The sequence below is a fragment of the Gossypium raimondii genome, chromosome 5 (assembly GCF_025698545.1).
Source record: "Gossypium raimondii isolate GPD5lz chromosome 5, ASM2569854v1, whole genome shotgun sequence".
Lineage (NCBI taxonomy): Eukaryota > Viridiplantae > Streptophyta > Magnoliopsida > Malvales > Malvaceae > Gossypium > Gossypium raimondii.
This window is the reverse complement of record NC_068569.1, coordinates 34,669,707-34,692,811: the sequence shown is the minus strand read 5'-3', so window position 1 is coordinate 34,692,811 and position 23,105 is coordinate 34,669,707. Positions and strand designations below refer to the sequence as shown.

Here is a 23,105-nt window from a genome sequence, read left to right as displayed (position 1 = left end):
TGGCCATGTCGTTGGCCCGTGTGGATCACACATCCATGTCTTCAGCCCATATGGTTTTTGCTAAGATAAAATTATGCTCCAGTATTCACACGACTGTGTCGTCAGCCTGTGTGGGTCACATGGTCATGTCTCCAGCCCATGTGGTTCAAGTAACCTCATTTTTTTTAACATAAAGAACTAAAATGAAGAAAAAGAAAATCAACATAAAATTAAAATATGTAGCACATGTAATAAATAAAATAAAATAAAAGATAAATACTCAGGTTGACTCCCAAGAAGCGCATGTTTAAGCTTGACTTCCCTATGGAAAACATGATCAATCGAGATCTTGGAGTTGGAACTCCTCTTTTTCATTATCAACATCACTACCAAGATAGAGTTTGAGACGGTGATCATTTACCTTAAATGTGTCATATTTAGGATGTGTTACCTCAATTTGTCTAGATGGAAACATGTGTTTTACCACAAGTGGGCTCGACCATCTTAGCTTAAGCTTTCCATGGAACATTTATAACCCTGAATTGTATAACAACACTTTATCTCCAACTATGAATTGCTTTGTCCTTTTTAAATGAGTATCATGGTGTTGCTTTGTCACTTCCTTGTATATTGTTAAGTTTTCATAAGCATTTTATCGTCATTCATCTAACTCATCGAGCTACAACGTTCTCTTTTCATTTGTCCTATAGCATCTATCACCTTGAACAAGATACAGTTCTGACGTGTCTTTATGAGTAATTTGTTGTAAAGAATGTTGAGCTACATGATCAATAGAATCAACAAAATAACAAGTATCATCTTACTCACTAGATACTCGGATAACATCACATGTTTGAAGAGTAACCTCTTCATCACCTACCTTTAGCACAAGTTTACCATTACCAACATCAATAACAACTCTAGTAGTGGCTAAAAAGGGTCTGCCTAAAATCAAAGGTACCTCAACGTCCTCACCCATGTCCAGTATCACAAAGTCAACAGGGAATATAAATTTATCTACTTTAACAAGCATATCCTCAACAATACCCTTAGGATACTTAATTGATTTGTCAACTAGTTGAATGCTCATCCTAGTAGGTTTTAGTTCCCTTAGACCAAGTTGTTTAAACATTTTATAAGGCATTAAATTGATGCTAGCACTTAAATCAACTAAAGCTTTCTCAATAGATAAACTACCAATAAAACAAGGGATAGCGAAAATCTCTGGATCCTTAAGCTTGGCATGTAGCTTGTTATGGATAATGGCTAAACATTCCTCATTAAGCTCCACAGTGGACAACTCCTCTAACTTCCTTTTATTTGTCAAAAGCTCCTTTAATAATTTTTCATACTTGAGAATCTGCGAAAAAGTTTCAACGAAGGTAAGTTAATATGTTGTTATTTAAAAATTTCAAGAAATTTACCAAATTGATCATCCATACGGTCTTTCTTCAACTTTGCTTGGTATGGGATTGGTGCTTGTATTCTCTAAGCACTGACTTTTTGCTCTTTCTTGCTATCATCAACCCCATCATCTTTCTCAACAACTTCTTGTTTTAGCTTCTCTTCAGGCTCGTTAACACCTTTCCACTTCTTAAAGTAATTTTGTTGACTTGCTCTTTTGGGTTGGTTTCAATGCTACCGAGTAACTACCTTGTAGTCTCTCTGAAACCAATTTAGCAAGTTGACCAATCTGATTCTCGAAACCCTGAATAGATGTTTGTTGATTCCTTAAATCTGATTCAGTGTTCTGAAATATAGTTTCGAAAACTGAAATGAATTTAACCAACATCTCTTCAAGATTTGGCTTATTCTCTTGCTGGGAAGGCTGCTGAAAGCTTGGAAGGGGTTATAATCTTTAATTCCCTTGACCAACCAAAGAGAAGCTTGGATGATTCCTCCATCTTGGGTTATAATTATTGTTATAAGGGTTATTCTGAGTTCTGAAATTATTACCCATAAACTCGACTTGCTCATTTTCCATGTTAGACTTCAAAGGTAAGCATTCCTAACAAATCATACCCGCTCCAGTCACATTAGATTGCATCACAGGAGTCACATGCTTCCTAAAACTCAAACCATCTATTTCTCGCCAAGGGCTTCAACCTGACTTGCCAACGTAGTAACTACATCTACATCATAAACACCAGTTCCTTGGTAGGCTTCACTATCGTAACTTGCCCCTGATAATTATTTACTGTCATCTCCTAATTAAACTCTTGAGCCGCTTCAGATGTTTTATTATTCAGTGTTCCCCCAGCTATTGCATCAACCATTTTCCTAGTTGAGAGATTCACACTAGTTTCAAGCTTAAATTGGGCAAAAGAAGAAATATCATTCCTCAACTTAGTTATTTTGGCTGGTGAAAAATACTTCAATAAGAACTTCTCTTTCATTTGAGCCCAAGTAGTGATAGAACCCCGTGGAAGTGAATTCAACCACTACTTCACTTTATTCCTTAAAGAAAATGGGAACAAACTCAAGTATATGGCATCATCAAAAGCACCATTAATCTTGAAAGTATCACATATCTCTAAGAAATTTGCTAGATATACATTTGAATCTTTATCTTGAAACCCATCAAACTGAACATACTACTGCACCATTTGAATTGTATTCTTCTTGATCTCAAAATTATTTGCAACAATAGTCGATCTAATGATACTAGACTCAGCCCCAGTCAGAGTTGGCTTGGCGTAATCATACATAGTCAATGGCAGAGGATCCATTTATTCAATAATGTCTCCTATCTCTTGATTATCTATGAAAATTTGATGTTGATCTTGCCTTGCTTGTAATGGCCCAAATTCAAAATTATCGGAATAGTGGTTTCGTAACCACAAATCCAATTTAAAGAGAAATTTATTTTAATATTTTTGCATGAATATTGATATGATAGGAAAAAATCGTATGAAAATATCGATAGAAAAATTTTACTGATTAAGCGGTTAGTTAGAAAAAGAAATTATTGAAGAAATTAGGTACAAAAATAAGATATCGAGACTTCGATCTCATAAAACCGAGTCAAAAATATTTTTATAAATATTTATGAAGTGTTAGTAATATGGTATTAAAATTTAGTTAGAAAATTTTAATGTTAGATAGTCAATTAAGTAAAAGGACTAAATTGAAAAAGGTGTAAAAGTTACTAGAGGGATTAAATAGCTCAATTGTGAAACGAGGAGGGACATAAATTGCAAATAACCCCAAAAGGAGATATTTTGGGCGGCATCTGTTGAGAAAATCGGAGAATTGAAGAAATAAGGGTAAAATTGGAATATTACAAAATTTGCTTTAAAAGTTAGGACTAAAGTGGAATTATCTAGACTTCTCTTTATTTTCTGCACTCTCATCAGACAAAAACGTCCTAAGGGTTTCTTCAAGCTGGTTTTCATAATTTTTGCACCAAGTGAGTTAATTCTTGCCTTTTCTTGTAATTTTGTGTTTCTAAATTCATTAGTTTTTGATTTTATGAATGATATTGAAAGTTGATATAAATATGTGCTGGAAGTTTATGAGGAAATAGGATGAAATTGATGCTTTAATTTGTTTATGAGATGATTTTATTAGGTAATTCCAATAGAAATTGATTTGTAGGACCTAATTGTGAAAAAGTTTGGAATTAAAGTTTAGTGCTGAAATTCTGATTTCCAAAGGTTATAAGGTAGTTTAAAGTGATATAATAAAGTGTTGATTGAGAAAAATTAGCTCAATTGAGAGGTTAATTGAGCAGGGACGAAATTATCATTGTTGAAAGTTTAAGGGAAAAATGGTAATTAACACCATGCACTAAAACAGCTTTGGACAGCAGCAGTACTCTAACTTTGAAAAATCACCAAAAATTGTAGAGATCGAATTAGAGGATGAATAAAATATGAAATTAAATCTTATTGAGTCTAGTTTCTTATAAAAGAAACGGTGTAAGCAATGGAATTGTAAATCATGAGATATAATAGATTTTGTGAGACAATGTCAGAAAGAATTCGGGTTCCCCTGTTCTGACTTTGGAAAATCATTAAAATTGTACAAAAATGATTATGAGTTATAATTTATATTATTAGAATCCTTAATAAGTCTATTTTTTAAGAAATAAAGGGAAGCATCATTCTAATTCTATACAGTGAGATAATTAATTTTTAGTGAAGAGGGGTCAGAACTGTCATATAGTGAAACAGGGGAAACTTTAAAGAATAAACTGTACTTATTGGCTAAACAAAAAATTATGAAATTTTTATGGTAAGAAGATATGTGAGTATAGTTTCAGGGAAAATTAACGGATCTTAATTTGGAGTTCTGTAGCTCAAGCTATAAATAATTTAGTGACTGTGACTCAGTGAGGCAGCTTTGAATGCACTATAAATAATAATGGAATTGTAGAGAAAGTTACATATGAACATGAAATGTATTAGATTAATGATTAAATTTATTTATTTAGATCCAGAAAATTCAAATACGAAGCAAGATCGAGGAAAAGAAAAAGTTCAGGATTAGTAGATTTTTGTTTACGAACAATTGTCGAGGTAAGTTCGTGTAACTTGAATTATATTCATAAATGCTTGAAATGTTTGTTAATGATGTGAATATGATTTGGATGTTTATTGTATGATAAGCGATGAAGTATTGATATTCGGATGAAAGAGAAATAAATCCGGTTGAATGAAAGGAAAATTGATGGATCTCTGAAAAGAATTGACGGTAAAAGGATCTAGCCGGACGGGTGATCCTATCTGATATAGCCCTCTGAAGAATATGTGGAAAATGGATTTAGCCGGACGGGTAATCCGAATTAGGTCTGAATTTAGCTTTGGGTGGTAATTCAGATCCAAGCTCATTAGAGTAATTGTCGTTGCAAGGGATTTAGCTTTGGTGGTAATCCCGACAATACTCTATGAGTTTATATTCTGAGGATTTAGCTGGACTAGTAATCCATTGTAAGGATGAGGTTCATGGAGTGTGCTCTCGAAATGGAAATGTGCGCACATGAATATGAATTGACGGACCGGTTTGTACACTTAGGTGTACCCTTGAATATCCACCGAAATTCCAAGTAGTTCAACGGGATAAATATGGAAAAATAACAAGGAAATGAAAATCATGGAATTGATGAGCTCATCAATCATTTATCTTTGTAATGAATTAGTATGAGGTTGAGTTTGTATGTGATAGGTATATGTTTATGTGAATTGGATGTGTGCTTGCGTTATTAAATGATGGATGTATAAGTATGGTAAGTATAATTCCTGTTGCATGAACTTACTAAGAACAAAGTGCTTATCCTGTTTCTTTTTCCCCTGTTTGTAGAGTTAAGAGCTCGGAGGTCGGATTTGGTCGGAGACACATCACACTATCAATCTCGAGATCTCGGTACATAAAGGAACTTTATTTTGGAAATCAATGGCATGTATAAGCTAGTAAATTAGATGTTAATGTGAAATGAATGTATGGTTAGCCATTGGTATGGCTAACAAATTTTGGTTTTGGTATGTGATGAAATTATCTTATGAATATGATAAATCTATCTTGAAAAAAAATTTGGTAAAATCTGGTAATGCCTTATACTCTATTTCGGCAACGAATACGGGTAGGGGGTATTACATTGCTTCTTCTCTAACCTCTCTTCGATTTCTGCGAGTAGTTCTTTCAATCTCACTATAAAAAATCATTGGTTCCACTAGGTTTTCTCTAGTCATAAACCAAAAGAACCTATCAAAAACCAAATAAAAGTGAATCATTATATCAAAATTAAACTAAAAACAAAATAACATAAAATAAAATAATGGTTAAATTAACAGAAATAAGAATTTCTTAATATTTTAGTCTTTGGCAACGACGCCAAAAACTTTATGTCCACTAAACTAACTAATAAATTGATTAAGGCAAGTGCACCAATCAATTAATAGTCTAGCTATGGTGAGCACAAATATTGTTCCCTCGAAGACTACAATTACTAGTAATTATCACTTACCTATTTAACCTAACAATTCAAAGGGTTGATTAAAATTTAAAATAAACTATTTAAATTAACTAATGAATGCACTAATAAAACACAAAAATAGTCAAATATCAACCAAGTGACAAAACAATACCTAGGTACGAATCTACCTAGATTTCATCTATAGTTCTTAATCTAATTTATGCAATTTATTTTCTTAGCTCTTTGATCCGTAGAAATTCCTAATTTGTGCTAATATCTCTTTTAAGCATAAGAGAAACTAACTCTAGGTTGATTGGTTAAAATTTCTTTCTAATTAGAACCCCTATTATTGCATTAATTCGCTCTATGGATCCCCCTATTAGATTTGACTCTAATCTAGTAGATTTATGTTGTCATATTTCTAGGACTGCATGCAACTCCATTCAATTATGCAAGATCTAATCACAATAAGGGTCTATTCAACCTCAGACTTATGCACATCAAATATGGATTAACACTCTAAAATTATTAACCCAAGAATAATTAAAAATTTATAATTGAAAACAATGAGACTAAGGTTTTATTGTATAAAAATAGAAATCAAACAATAGAATCCATCCAGGGTTTATCTCCCCTAGGTATTAAGAGAATTAGTTCATACTTGCAAGAATAAACACCAAAAATACAATATAACCACTAAATAAAAGAAATTCATGATAACTGTTAAGTTCAATTTTGAGCTTAACTTATTAAATTAAATTATCTAAATTTTTGATTAATCTTTGATCAATTGAATTATAATTCAGCCTAAATTACATTAAGTATATCTCATGCTGAAATAATTTATTTTCGCTCCAAATCAACAATTTAATGTTAATTTTAAGCCATGCGCAGGTTAGGGACATTTGGATGTCGAATGAGCTCAATTTGGAATCTAATTTTCATGAAGGAAGTTGGTCCAATTAGAGGTGTAGCAGGCTGAATGTGCGACAAAACAAGCAGGGGAATTATTTAATTTCTTCTTTTTAGAGTGGTGACCGACTCTAATTAAATCAAGGGGACCCTGTTTCAGCCTTGAGAAGTAAAATTGAAGTGAAACTCTAGTGAGCTGGAGCTATTTTTGTGCGACGGGATAAGAAAAGGGAGCAGATCAGATTTCAATTTTTGAATTTGCTGGAGGTTGTTAGTTTTTCCATAAAAAGAAGCGGTCAGCAGCTTTAAAAGGGGAGTCAAAAAATAGAGAAATATATAGCAAAGGGGCGTGGCACCCAAGCAAAAAAAAAAAGTTCTCTAATTGCACCAGCAAGGGCCGAACAAGCAGCTGGAATAGTAGGCCAAAATTTCAGCTAGTCGAGATGAGGGAAGCTCGACAATTTGAGAAGTTTTCTTTTCCAAAATTCAATTTGTAATTCATGATGTTTACAATTGATTTTTGTCTTGTTTTACTTGCTATGAGTGGCTAATTTACTTAAGCTTAGTTAGACACTTATGAAACCGAGCACAAGGGATTTGAAGATTTATTTTGTTTTAAATTCAAAATTCGGCATTCCTGAATTGTTTGTTTTAACGCTGAAGGAATTTTTTCTAAATCAATTGGATTGATCACCTATTTAATTTATGAATTTTCTTATAATCATTTGAGTGCAAATTGAGTAATCGAATTTCTTAATTACACTTAGAATTGGTGATGATTAATTGGCCTACAGCTAATTAAAACAACTTCGGATTTAATTTTAGAAACCGCTGGAGGATTTTCTTTGGTTAATGCTAGGTGAAGTCTCTAAAATATTTAATGCACCTTTAATTAATCAACTAAGAGATAATTAAAGATATGTCTCCAATTATGAATGTTCTCTAATTGAATAAAATTTTCTGGGGATAGGAAGTCGCTTCGTAAGTGATTTTTCAGCCTTGCTACCGAATTAGTCTACTAGGATGATTTAAGCTCGCAGAGAACTTGTGCTTGGCAGATTAAGGAGTCAATAACTAAGCATTCTTTCTCTTTATTTTGATAATATTTCAGCATTCATAATTTAGTCTAAACTTGCTCGATACTTTAGATTATTTTTATTTACAAACGTAGAAGCATAAACCCCCCCATTTTTCTGTCTTGCATGCATTTTAACTTCCTTCAAATAGATTTTACGTGAGCTTCTTCGTGGGTCGATTCCTTGTTCACCCTATATTACCAGTTAATGTTGGTTGAATAATGGATTTAAATTTTAGGGTTATAACGACAGCTACCAAATTTTGGCGCCGTTGCCGGGGAAGCGACATAGTCAAATCTATTTGATTTTCAGAACTTATTTTGTTTCCTTGTTTTTGTTTATGCATATAGATTAATTCTTTTAGTATATGTTATTAAGGAGCGGACGGCGAACATGGAAGTTCCCTGTTAACATCATCGATCAGCAAGCTGAATCTCACAACCTTCACGTTGAGCCTAATGGTTTAGAGGACATCAACATGGCCAACCAGACTTTGAAGCAATTGGCCGCACAACCACCATCTATTACTTATCCCGCCCTTGATAGGCCATTAAAACTCAATTCTGGATTTCTGAATTTGTTGCCAAAATTCAATGGATTACCAGGTGAGAACCCTTACCGACATATTAATGAATTTATAATTACTTGTTTAACTATGCAGCCAGATAGCATTGAAGAAGAACAAATCAAGCCCCGAGCCTTCCCTTTCTTATTACAAGGTTTGGCAAAGGATTGGTTATATTATATGTCGCCGGGTTCATTCACGACTTGGACAGGGTTACATAAAGCTTTTCTTGAGAAGTTCTTTCCGGCATCAAGGATAGGGTCAATTAGGAAAGAAATTTGTGGAATTAAGCAGTTGGTAGGTGAATCATTATATGAGTATTGGGAAAGATTTAAACGGTTACGTGCGAGCTATCCGCAGCATCAGATTAGTGAGCAGTTTTTAGTGCAATACTTTTATGAGGGGTTGACGCCACAAGATCGAGGAATGATTGATGCAGCGAGTGGAGGTGTACTGGTTGATAAAACACCTGAGCAAGCTCGAAATTTGATAGCTAACATGGCATAAAATACACAGCAATTCGGTCTCAGGAGGTCCGACTTGGGTAAACGAATGGATGAGGGTCAATCGAGCATGATGGAAGCTCAATTAGCTAATTTAACAGCTATGGTAAGCAAGTTGATGACTCGAAGTAATTCGAAAGCTTCACTATGTGGCATTTTTTGTTTGGAAGGACATACCACAGATATGTGTTCGACATTACAGGAAGGAGAAGCTAATGTCGTTTTTCCAAATCAGAGAAGGTATGACCCATACTCAGCTACTTATAACGAGGGATAGAGAGACCACCCTAATTTTAGATATCAAAACTGAGCCACAACCCCGAGATTGGAGCAGCAAAATTCCCGACCATATAATGTGTCACAACAACCCCATCAAAACCTTAGTGCCGAAACTAAGACCCATACCATGCTTGAACAAGATGAAGATGATGACCAACCAAAAGAAGGAAACAGACGAAAGATTCCCAGCTTTAGAATCAGCCGTGAAGCAATTGCAAACTAGAGCCTCATCAACCGATGTTAACCTTGGGAATTTACAAGCACAAGTTAATAACCGATTGCCATCTCAGCCAGTGGCGAATCCAAGGGATAATGTTAGTCCGTAACTTTGCGAAGCGGGAAGGAATTAAGACCTATATTGAAAAAAGTTCAAAACAGCGATGAAGAGAGTGAGACTGAGGTGCAAAAAGTCCGATTCAATGATAGAACAGAGGAGAATTTAGTCATGCCAAAGGCCGATTCACAACTGTCGAGAACAGCCCCAAGGGAGACAGAAAAATCGCACTTACAGTAGCCCACTATTTCGCGTGAGGTAGCAAGTTCTGAACAGAAAACGCAAGGGTTCGATCCTCACGAGGAAAAACATTCGAATGCTAATGACCAGCAGCGATCTTGTGCACCGAGAGCTCCGTTTCCACAGTGCTTGAGGAAGGAAAAGTCAGACGACGTCAATGCTGAAATTCTGGAGACTTTCCGCAAGGTACAAGTTAATATTCCATTAATTGATGCAATTAAACAAGTTCCTCGATATGCTAAGTTTTTGAAATAATTATGCACATCTAAAAGGAAATTAATTGGAAATGAGAAGATTAGCTTAGGCGAAAATGTATCTGTGATATTTCAAAAGAAACTCCCACCTAAATGCAAAGATCCGGGAATTTTTTTGATACCTTGTAAAATAGAAGACCTTAAACTTGATAGAGCTATGCTTGATTTAGGAGCTTCTATAAATGTCATGCCTAGAAGTATCTACGACAGAGTACAATTAGGTTTATTAAAAGAAACAGGACTGATAATTCAACTTGCGGATAGAAGTAATGCCTACCCTGATGGCGTCTTAGAAGATGTTTTAGTACAAGTAAATGAGTTAGTCTTTCCAGCTGATTTCTATGTTTTAGACATGGGACCTAATGATAATTCGATTGATGTACCCTTACTTTTAGGGAGACCTTTCCTTAAGACCGCTAGAACGAAAATTAATGTACATAAAGGGAATTTAACTATGGAATTTGATGGTGAGATAATAAAATTTAATATATTTGATGCTATGCGATACCCTACTGATATTAATTCTGTGTTTACCCTTGATGTAATTGATAATTTTGTTTAAAATTTTTATGAATTAGGGGAGGATGATGAGTTAAAAAGTGTTCTAGCTAAAAGCATTTTTGATGTCGATGAGCATGAATTTATCATTTCTGATTCTTTAATTAATTCGGTTTGTGCATTAGACTCGCCTAAATTGACATGCTTTAAGCCGATCCTCCCTAGCCTTACGGTGACTGATAAGCAAGTTCCTTCACTGATTTCACCACCTAAATTAGAGTTAAAAGAGCTGCTCAAAAATTTAAAGTACATCTTTTTAGGTGCAAATCAAACTTTGCCATTAGTAGTGCCGAATGCCTTAACCGAAATCCAAGAATCCAAGCTACTTAGAGTTCTTAGGAAACATAGAGAAGCCTTCGGTTGGACACTAGCCAATATTAGGGGACTTAGTATGACTTTATGCAGTCACAAGATAGCCTTAGAACCAAACTCAGTTCCTAAAAGAGACCCCTAACACCGATTGAATCCACCAATGATGGAGGTGGTTAAAACTGAAATTTTAAAATGGTTAGAAGCTGATGTTATTTATCCCATAGCTGATTCAAAATGGGTAAGTCCGATTCATGTTGTCCCTAAGAAAGGAGGAACCATAATAGTCACCAACGAAGAAGTGTTAGGAATTCCTACGAGAGTGCAGAATGGTTGGCGGGTTTGTATAGACTATAGGAAGCTGAACAAAGCCACTAAAAAAGACCACTACCCTCTTCCATTCATGGATCAAATGTTGGAAAGGCTAGCTGGTCACTCACATTTTTGTTTCTTAGATGGCTATTCAGGTTATTTACAGGTACCCATCGCACCTGAGGATCAAGAGAAGACCACTTTCACTTGCCCATTTGGAACTTATGCCTACAAGAGAATGCCTTTCGGATTGTGCAATGCACCAGCCATGTTCCAACGAGGTATAACGAGTATTTTTTCAGATTTTATTTCATATTTAATGGAAGTGTTTATGGATGACTTTACTGTTTATGGTGATTCATTTGATCAGTGTTTGCATCATCTTGTGTTGGTGCTTAGGCGTTGCATTGCGACTAATCTGATATTGAATTTTGACAAATGTCATCTTATGGTTGAGAAAGGTGTGGTATTGGGGCATGTCGTCTCAGCGAGAGGATTAGAAGTCGACCAAGCTAAAGTTGAGGTGATTAAGAACTTACCTTATCCAAGTACTGTGAAAGGAATTCGATCCTTCTTGGGGCATGTAGGTTTTTACCGTCGGTTCATCAAGAATTTTTCACAAATATATTCATCTTTATGTGCATTGCTAGGTAAGGATGTCACATTCAAATTTAATGAGAATTGTAAGAAATCTTTTGATAAATTGAAAAAAAAGTTGATCACGACACCAATCATTCAAGGACCAAATTATGCACTACCCTTCGAGATTTTATGTGACGCTAGTGATAAGGCTGTTGGTGCGGCATTAGGACAAATAAATGGTAAGGAGTCTTATATTATTAGGTGTGCTAGTGAGCTATTGAACCCAACTCAGTGCAATTACACCACAACCGAGAAAGAATTTTATGCCATAGTCTTTGCCTTAGAAAAATTTAGAGCATATTTGTTAGGAGTCAAAGTCGTTGTATTTTCTGATCATAGTGCTCTTAAATATTTGTTGCATAAAAAAGAAGCAAAGCCTAGATTGATTAGGTGGATTTTTTTGTTATAAGAATTAGACTTAGAAATTAAAGATAAGAAGGGTAAAGAGAACCTTGTGGCAGATCACTTGAGTAGGATAGAGACTGGAGTTTTAAGGAATGAGCCGAGCGATTTATTTCCCGATGAGAGACTTTATAGTATGTTTAGTTTTTTGCCATGGTATGCTGACATAGTGAACTACATGGTGACTAAAGAGTTTCCCACGAATGCACCTAGGCATTTGAGAGAAAAAATTAGAAGTCAAGCCCGATTTTACTTATGGGAAGAGCCATACCTTTGGCGATTTTGTAGTGACCAAATAATTAGGCGTTGTGTCGACGATAGTGAGATAGAATCGGTGCTTAATTTTTATCATTCTCGAGAAGGTGGGGGACATTTTGGGCCTAAGAGAACATCTCATAAGGTACTTGAGTGTGGGTTATTTTGGCCGACCATTCATAAGGACTCTACGTATTTTGCAAGAATTGTGCCTCATGTCAAAAAACCGGCAACTTAAGTAGTAGAAATCAAATGCCATTACATAATTTTTATGTTTGTGATATATTTGATGTATGGGGTATTGATTTTAATGGGGCCTTTTCCTTCTTCTTTCGGTTATCTATACATTCTTGTGTGTGTTGATTACTTGTCGAAATGGGTTGAAGCATTTCCAACTAGAGCAGATGATGCTAAAACTGTGGTGAAATGTCTTAAGACCAACATTGTAAATAGATATGGAGTACCAAGGGCTATAATTAGTGACAAGGGAACACATTTCTGTAATAGAACCTTGAGAGCCTTATTTGCACAATTTGGTGTCACCCACAAAGTATCGACAGCTTATCACCCTCAAACCAATGGGCAAGCCGAGTGTAGTAACAAGGAAATTAAGGGAATTTTAGAGAAAATTGTTAAACCCAATAGGAAAGATTGGAGCCAAAGGTTAGATGAAGCATTGTGGGTTGTTCGAACAGCTTACAAAACGCCAATAGGGATGTCACCTTATAGGGTTGTTTTTGGAAAGGCATGTCATCTTCCCGTAGAGCTAGAACATAAGTCATTTTGGGCTGTTAAGCAATGCAATTTGGACTATAGTTTGGCAGGTGAAGAGCACAAGTTGAAGTTGCAAGAATTGGAGGAGTTGCGCTTAAAGGCATATGACAATTTAGTCATTTACAAAGGTAAGTCGAAGGCATTTCGTGACTCAAAGTTGATTCGCAAGGAATTTAAGGTGGGGGAAAAGGTATTGCTATTTAATTCTAAGCTTAAACTGTTTCCTGGTAAGTTAAAATCAAGGTGGCTTGGACCATTTATAATAACCGAGGTGCATCATCATGGGGAAATCGAAATTAGGAGCCTCAAAACTAATAAAATTTTTAAGGTGAATGGTCATAGGTTGAAACATTTTTCTGAAGGGGTGCAAGCAGCTTGGTTGAAGGAGATTAATCTTGAGGATTTGCGATGTCGAGCCAACGACTTCAAACAAAGGCGCTTGTGGGAGGCAACCCACTTATTCAGGGAAGTTTTTTTTTTCTTTCTTTTATCTTTTACATTATTATTGTTTCCTTCCATTAGTAATTTTTAATTTTCCTTTTCATTAGGGACAATGCAAACATTAAGTATGGGGGAGAATCAATTCATTGATTTTATCACATGTTTGATGCTTGTTTTTAGCAAATTTTATGAATAAATTTTGTTAAATTTCTTGAGGAAATTATTGAATTAAAAGAGTGAAGGTTTATTTTATGAATTCAAGTTGATTATGATTGTTGTATGCCGATTGGTTGGGTTAAATTTTGTTTTCAATTGACTGATTTTGGTTTAGAAAATAAAAAAAAAATTTAAAATCGGAAATGGATCAAATTTAGTCTGTTTAATTGATCAATCATGTGGTCCTTGTGAGGAATTTGAGCCTACAGAGTAAAGTTGGGACATCCATGCCAACTTGAGAGGTTATTATTCATTCATGTGTGATTCTTGTTATCGACTGTCAATTACTCTAGAACTTGCTTTAGATCTTATTAAGTCTAGTAATACATTTGATTTAGATTAATATGATTTAGGAGGCATTAGGAATTATCTTTAAAAGCCGACCTTGACATTATTCCAATTAGTAGCCAATTTGAAGCCTTAATTTCCCAATTTTTATGTACCCCTAGAAATTGAACCAAAGCCTGAATCAACTCACCTTCTTAGGCTAGCTAATTAAGTTTGGAAGTTCATCTTAATTTCGACATATGTTGGCCGATTTGGGGTGATTTTTTAGTTGGAAATTAGGGGCTGATTTTCTTGAGGAAAAATCAGTAAGTTGCAGCCTTTCTATTAAACTAAATGAATGAAGTATTATGTGATCACAATGAAGTGGATCGACCAAATCAAATGGGACGAAAATGGAGGCGATGAAAGGCTGATTGAATCCATTCTTGAAAAAAAAAGAGAAGAAGAAAGAAATAAGAGAGATTGATGACTTCCGAACGATGATACTAGCCTAAGAGAACTAGCTCCAAAATTTAAATAAATTCCTTCCGTCCGCCAAACAGTACCTTGGCCCCATTACAACCTTTATTTAGCCTCGATTATATTTATGGAATTTTATGTGTTATGTTATAGATAAGGTGGACAAGCAAACCTATGGTGGTTAATTACTGTCGATTTCAATTTAAGAGCAACATACTAGCCTAAACACATTGAGTGGTGAGTGTTAATCATTTTCTCTTCCTTCAGTGAGGATTGATCAAAAGAAGCATTCGTAAATTTTGATTAATTTTGAATTCGTGTGGATTTTTTAACAGATTTTCCTTTCTTTGATAAACCGAAATCTAGGACTGTTGATTTCAAAAATTCATCCCAAGCATGAACGATGCAACAGCTCTTGATTAAAACTTGATTTCTTGAAAGCCTTCTTGATTCTTTTCGACTTGATTGCTCAGGGACGATCAATAGTTTAAGTATGGGGGAGTTGTGATGACTCCATTGGAAATAAGCTTGGACTCTGGAATCTTGATGGAAAATTTCTTGGAAATTGGCTTCAATGGTGTTCTTTAAGTAATTTTCGTACTATCCTATGACGGTTACTTCCTTACTCTTTTATTTCCTTATTTATACTTTATTGTAGTGTCAAAAATCCTAAAAATTGCAACTTTAAGCTATTAGTACACATGGTTCCTGAAATCCACACGCCCGTGTGAATCATATGGATGTGTGGTGTACTCGTGTGAAACTCTGTTGTATGTGTGCAACTTTCGGAATGCTCTAGTATTCTAATTTCTACTCATTTTTCACTCCTATTGCTCCCAAGTGCTTTATTAAGTATCAAAACATAAATATAAAAGATTATGAGTATATAATTCATAATTAATACCACATAATCACCCAAAAATACACTAAGAATGAGGCTAAAATATGTTACTTTTGGCAATTATCACTATTGGCTGGATTTTTCGGTTACCATCCTATGCAACGGCTAACAACAACCAATACTTGTATCTCCCGTATATGAATGTGTTGTCAATTTGGACTAATGCCTCACAGTACCAAGATGTTTCAAAGCTTTGCTTGAATGTCCAAAAAAAACTATGGAAAACTCTTTTCCTTTGGACCAATTGATCACCATTATACGCAGGTTCTGTTTGCAGATTGATTACGGTACCTGGACGTACTAATTCAGTACATGACACCATTGCTATGAATTATTATATGATTTATCCCACTCATTATGTATCTTTTCCATAGCTTTTTATTTTGCAACCTATGCCTTGTAGCACGACATGGTGTAATCATACTGGCTACAAATATTGGAAATCAAAACTGGTATGAGGAATCCTAGGACTCGCTTTCACCATAGGATGATCCTATGACATACCTGCAACAACACAAGTATTTCAAAATAAGTAAAATCATGTTAAAGATTCGGTCAGAATTCAATTTCAGATGATCTTATGTCATACCTACAACAACACAAGTATGTGGAGTGTTATATTTCTTAATTGTCCAAAACCTCGTCTTTTTTCTTATAGATGTCATGATTTTTCATGGACATTTGTTGTCACGCATTGTGCACTTGGCCTCAAATTTTTTTATCGTGATTTTGTAACAAGGAAGTTGACCCCATGCTTTATGTTATACCGCTTCATTACAACAACAAAAGCATCTTTCGAGAAAAACTCCATTCCAACTTGTAAATAGCTGACATTTAATGAAGAACTTACATGGCCTAGTCTTCTATGAGGAAGTTTTGAAAATTCTAAACCACCTTCAGCTTGAAGGTCAACATTAACCATGTAGGGTGGAGGTGCATATGTCATGAAATCCGGATGGATTCCTCTAGCATTGTTTGGGCCTTCACCATTAGAGCCATTCTCTTCTGGTTCTGTAGGAACAACCTCTAGTTCAAAAAATAATGAAATCTTCGAGCCATCTAGCCTGGACTCTCAAATTGGATCATTACCGATTTCAGATCCATCTTCATTCTCAGCTCTTTGTTTGTTATCAACCCAGTTGCATGTCCAGGGTTGGATGTCCCTTCACCGATGCTGGTTGTAATAACTTGTAAACCCTACATTAAAACCAAAATAACTTTTGGATTACCCACAATATAACTTACTAGCATACCCGTATAAGTGTTTCTAGCATAGAATATTGGCGTTCGAAAGTTGAAATCAAAAGCACTCACAGAATGTCATACCGGGGTGTTGAAGTTTAAGTTACCAACTAACCTCTACTGTTGGATGGAATGTGCGCCAAAGTTGAAATCGAGGATTGAAATTGATGAATGTGTTCCCATTGATGATTTTTGCATTTCCTAATAGGAGCTTTGTAACAATGCTATGAACCCACCATACAACCACGTGGTTCAACTATCTGTTTCTTATTCCTGATAGTCATTAATTGGAACTATTGTTAAACTCGGAGCACCTTCATTGACCTGGAAAAATTGGACATATAATTCTGGTATAGTTGATCCACTAGAGAAATACGAATAAAGCATTGTATTGGCCTCCACATCGCCTGTGAGCTCAAATATATCATATCTAATAGAGTTTAGTGATGTTAGATATCTATATTTCAAACTCAAAATTCTTCTCCAGCTTGAACTCGCCACTTTCCTTCTAATTTTTTACTAAAGCTCGTGCAATTTTATGCTTTGGTTGAAATCTAATTTTGTATATTTGGTTGATGCAAAAATGACCTCAATTTTGGTGTCATAAATTTGACCCTCGTAATAAATAACGGCTCTAATTCGTCTACTCATATTTAATCAAATAACCTGTTTCACATGTTTAAAACCAAAACATTATGTAGAAAAATGAGTATGCATTATCCAAATTCAAACAATGACACTTAATTGAACTAATTCTCAGAAACCTCTAAACATGCCTTTAGGGATTGGCCTTTTGCTGTTGATGTTTGGACCAGATTAGGCATTAGATGGACCCTAGAGCAAAATCAATTACAAATTGAAGAATGGGTGATGATGCTATTTAAGAAAGAATCAAGCCAACATATTAGATTAGTTATGGGTAATTTTTGGGGATTATGGACGACGCCTAATAAACTGGTGCATGAAAGAAAAATTCAACATGCTACTGATTTAGTCCAATTTGTCAAAAATTACATTCGGGAAATTGAAGGAGTAAGAGGAAAAAGACCTGTCGGCGTAGCATGTGAAGAATGTTGGAACTCCCCAAGAGATACCTTAGTGAATATATATTTTGATGTTACATTTGACAAACAGTGTATGACATCATGCTTTAGAATTATAATTCAAGACTAGATAGGTACTGTTTCAAAATCTAAAATTTTCATCAATACCCACATCCCAATACCATTTGCAGCGGAGGCTCTTGCCTGCGTCCAGATGATTAGATTTGGGGCATAATCTGATTTCTTAAAGGTTGAAATTGAAGGTGATGCTCTAACTATTATCAAAAAGCTTCAAAACCAAGAAGAAGACAAATATGAATTACAGGCTTACATTATAGATGAAAAAAGACTACAAAAGTATTTTGTCTCATGTCGTTTCAAACATATAGGATGACAAGCAAATACAGAAGCGCATACCTTGGCCAAGGAAGGGCTTAAAGATAGGAATGAGAATTTTCTGGGTTTGGACTCCTCAAATACTATGGTACAGATCATCACGGAAGAATGAAATTGTGAGACAGTAGGGAGCGTATAGGTCTTGTCTTGCACCCACGAAATCTGATGTGAGTTTGGAAAAACTAGAGAATGCTGATATGAAAATAGAGCATAAGAGTACATAAGAACTAGTAAATGAATCAAATGGAGTAGATAGATACCTCAGATTCACGGGATCTTGTTGCTAGGATCTGGAAATTGCAAGTTAAAAAACTTATCTGAAGGGGTAATATTCTTTGAAAACATACAGAAGGATTTGGCATCCTTCGGAGTACCGAAATAATGATCTGTTTGAAGAGAAGGCATAGAGGCACCAAAACGGAGTATCTGGCTGCAGAAATTTTAAGATTAGGGTTTTTTAATTGTGTTACGATTTCATTTTGTTCCTTTAGGAGTTGGGCTTAGGGTTTTACTTTTGATTGCTTTTGGACTCGAGGTTGGTCTTTGTTTCTTAGGGTTTTTTTTTTCTTTTCTAAATTATTTTATTTTTTTTCAATTGAAAAAAAGTTGCAGAATAGGTTAAATAAAAAAGAAGAAGAAGAAGAATGTTGAAAATTCTTGAAATCCTTCCATTTATCTCACGTTGGCTATATAAGGATAAAGGGGTTTTTATTTTCTTACAATTTGGTCCTTATCATAAAATCCCACTTTTTCTTACAAATTCCTTGATAATTTTCATAGCCACCCAAAAAGAGAAGTGAAGTAGAGATACTAGAGAGTTAGGATACCATCTTGGAAGTAAGAAATTGGAGTTGGAGGTGAAAAAATTTGAGAAGAAAGTGAAGAGATTAAAGAGACAAGGTGTGTACTTTAAGGATTTTACTTTATTTAGTTTTAGTCTAGGTGTAAATAGTTGAATTAATTATGAATGTGCAAATATAATGAATGAAATTATATTAGTACATGAAAATAGTATAAAAATGACTAAATTGTAAAGTAAAAAAAAAATAAGAAATGTGGAATGGAATGTTGAAAAGAGAATATAAATAAAGTGTGATGATATAGTGATTACACCAAAAGTGATGGTGTGATGAAATTTCCAAGTTACTTGCATTTGTGAAAATAAGGACTAAATTTTAAAGTGTACAAAAGTTTATGTTTTAAATAAAGTATTATGATAAAGAGTTTAAATGACATGTTATGTAATACCCCTAACCCTCATCCATTACCAGAATAGGGTGTTATGGAGCATTACCAAACTCTACGAATTAAATATGGACATTTCCCAACTTTTGTTACACATATCAGGAATCAATTATATAACACTCATATTGTCCCTTAAATGGACCTTCGAGGCCCAATATTCACCTTAGAAGTGAATCAGGACTAAACCGGGTACTCAGGAATTTTTCCCAAATTTTTAAAAATTTTCTTAGAAGTAGGGAACACATGCCTGTGTCACTGCCCGTGTGAACGAAAATAGGCTATTTTACAAGCCATATTTCTCACCCAATTTTGTGTCTATCTAAAATCTACATTACATATATCAACAAGCCATAATTAGACATTCAAAACAAGCCAAAATAAGTGGCTAAACTCAACACATTACATATAAGCCATCGTTAAACAAAATACATTTACATGTCATTATAACCAAAATCAAAACATTCGAAAATACTGTTAGAACCAAAAGATAGTGTGATATATCTCCGATAAGCTTCCAACCCAATCGAGCTTTCGATAATCTGAAAAGTAGAAGAAACCAAATATATAAGCAATGAATGCTTAGTAAGCTCGTATAAACTTTAATCATAATACTTCTTTTTCAAATATGAAATTTATACTTATCAAGAATAATCTAATGTTGCTACCACCATTCTCATAAAGTTATATTTAACAACTCACTAAGTGAATAAATCTACAGTATCACTTATACATAATATTCCTAGCATAGTAGGATTTTAAACAACTTTAACTCTTCCAAAATTTCTTTATTTTCATTTTCGCTTCTTTACTTTCCACACTCATTCCATATGCATAACACACCAGTCATAAGCATATCATTCAACCATAGATACAAGCTAGTGCATTTAAACATAGACCTTTTTTTGAATTAATCACACGATAACTCATTTTATAAGAAATTGCATAACTAAAAACTTACCACTCTTTCATGAGCACAAGTATATTTTTATTTGAGCACTGACCTTTTCAACTCATCATATAATAAACATATTACCATTTAACTAGTAACTTGGCACTTGTCTAAGCGTCAACAACAACACTTGTTAGCATACTTGAACATATTTCATATAAATTCAACATATCACACTTGAGTTTATTACTCATCACAACTTACATAATTTCCATGTATCAACATATCAAGATATTGATATATATACATATCATGACACATATCATTCTCTTACTGTTTCTTCATATACATATATCATCCAAAATAACTCCTGTTATTTTACCATTCAAAGAACGACTTACGGATATGAGTACATCATTTTTAGAAGCCTAAAGGCTGAACAGAAGCTAATGAGAGCTAAACAGAAAGTAAACACGAAAGTTCGCAACAAATGTTGAACCTCAGTTTACTTGGGTAATTTACCGTCAATTCATTCTTTACATTTTCTGTCTTTTCATCCTTTACATTCGTAGTGCCATAACCCAATTATGGCCTTATCATCAGAATGCCATAGCCCAGCTATGGTCTTACATATAAACACTGTCATGGTCCAACCATGGTCTTACGTTCATAGTGCCATAACCCAGTTATGGTCTTATCATCAGAATGCCATAGCCTAACTATGGTCTTACATATAAACACTGTCATGGTCCAACCATGGTCATACATTCATAGTGCCATAACCCAGTTATGGTCTTATTCGTCAATTCATCCTTTGCCAGAGAATGATTGTACTCAATCCCGCGTTTAATCCGAACTGAATATTAAATTCGATAATATATTTCCAATAATAATTCAATTCTAACAATAGAACACACACACACACACACACACACACACACACACACACACACACACACACACACACACATATATATAAAATCCATCTCCAAATAACAGTCACTTTAATCAAAAGTATATATAATATAATTCGTACGAACTTACCAGGCTAAATTGCAGAAATACCAAGATATAGGAGCATTTTGGTAATTTTCCATTTCCCTTGATTTTCCACCTAATCTTGATCTAAATTAATATTTCATTCAATTTATTGATTTAAATAATAAAACAATTCATTTCATGCAATTTGGTCATTTTTGACATTTTTACAAAATTACCCTTAAAATTTTACTTTTGTTCAATTTAGTCCCTGAGCCCAAATCATGCACATTAACCATTTTTAATGGAAACACATGCTATTAGAATATTCATGGCATTCAATACAGCCCAATTTTGCAATAATTTCACAACAAACCCTTATATTTTTACTATTTCAACAAATTAGTCCATAATCAAAAATTCATCAAAATTACTTAATAAAATACTTTTAAATATCAACCAACATCTCAAACTCATCATTTAATAACTAAAATTATATATATTCATCAATGGAAACATTTAAAATCTTTAACAAAATAAAAAACTAGAGTAAGATTTAATTGGATCTAATTGTAACAATCTCAAAAATATAAAAATTACAAGAAACAAGTAAGAATTGAACTCACATGAAGTAAAATTGAAGAGCCAGCTCAAGGAGCTCTCCCATGTTGGTTTTTGAACTAAAAATTGGGAGAAGAATAAAGAATTGCCTAGAAGCTTTCTAATTTCACTTTTATTTTATTTTAATTTCAATTTATTACAATTTTGTCATTAATGGCTTTATTTTATTATTTTTTTCATGTTATGACGCCTCATCTTTTCATTTAGGCATAATTTCTATTTAGGTCGTTCTTTATTTATTAATCAAGCCATTTAGTCACTTTATTATTATAATTAGCAAGTTTTGCACCTTTTTCAGTTAGTCCTTTTAAATTCATTAACTGTCAAAACGTTAAAATTTTTCAATGAAACTTTAGTACTACCTTAATGACACTCCGTAAATATTTATAAAAATATTTACGGCTTAGTTTATAGAAACAAAGTCCCGATACCTCGTTTTCTAAAACCACTTGAACTAGGGTTTTATCACTCGAATCTAATAATTCATTATAAGACATAAATTACTAATTCAAAAAAAATTTAAACCATATTTGACTCGTTAATATTAAATAATAAAATTTACGAGCTTACTCACCGAATTTGGTGGCCTTGAACCACTGTTTCCGACATCACTGAAAATCGGGCTATTACATGTTAGGTGTTAGAGGATAAATTACAAAGTGATATTAAATGAAATTATATTAAATGATGAACTTTCATGATGCTAAGGATTAAATTGTAATGTTATGAAATTTATAATTGAAATAAGAGAAATTATGGTAAAACTATATATTAATGGTATGTGAGATTTAGGGATTAAATTTAATAATAATAAAAGTATAACAAATATATGTGATTAGATTGAAGTTAGTGCAAAAGAACCATGGGAAAGGAAATGTTTCAACTAAAACAATTTCTGGACAGCAATAGTGACTTGAATTTGAAAATTTATCAAAAATTATAGAAATTGAGTAAAAGGTTGAAAAAAACACGGAATTAAAGTTTAAAGAGTCTAATTTTGCATTGAAGAAATGGTGCAAGAAATGGAATTGTAGATTGTGAGATATAATAATTTTTGTGAGACAAGGTCAGAATAATTTTGGGTCCCCTGTTCTAATTTTGAAAAATCATTATAAATTGTACAAAAATATTTAGGTGA

The 23,105-nt window shown here is 33.9% G+C and overlaps 1 protein-coding gene across 1 annotated transcript; it reads left to right on the top strand.

Moving 5' to 3' along the window:
- Positions 1 to 9,368: 9,368 nt before the first annotated feature.
- On the top strand, positions 9,369 to 11,008 carry LOC105766989 (uncharacterized). Its single transcript, XM_012586523.2, has 4 exons — positions 9,369 to 9,542; positions 9,779 to 9,928; positions 10,037 to 10,463; positions 10,575 to 11,008. The coding sequence occupies exons 1-4, from the start codon at positions 9,369 to 9,371 to the stop codon at positions 11,006 to 11,008; spliced, it is 1,185 nt and encodes a 394-aa protein (XP_012441977.2).
- The last annotated feature ends 12,097 nt before the right edge of the window (positions 11,009 to 23,105 follow it).

What these genes read in the sequence shown, in the direction of transcription:
- LOC105766989 (XM_012586523.2), top strand. Translation starts at nt 9,369, where the DNA reads ATGAAGATGATGACCAACCAAAAGAAGGAAACAGACGAAAGATTCCCA. An exon ending in TTCTGGAGACTTTCCGCAAG is followed by an intron (nt 9,929 to 10,036) that starts GTACAAGTTAAT and finishes GGAAATGAGAAG; the next exon opens with ATTAGCTTAGGCGAAAATGT. An exon ending in TTTAACTATGGAATTTGATG is followed by an intron (nt 10,464 to 10,574) that starts GTGAGATAATAA and finishes TTTATGAATTAG; the next exon opens with GGGAGGATGATGAGTTAAAA.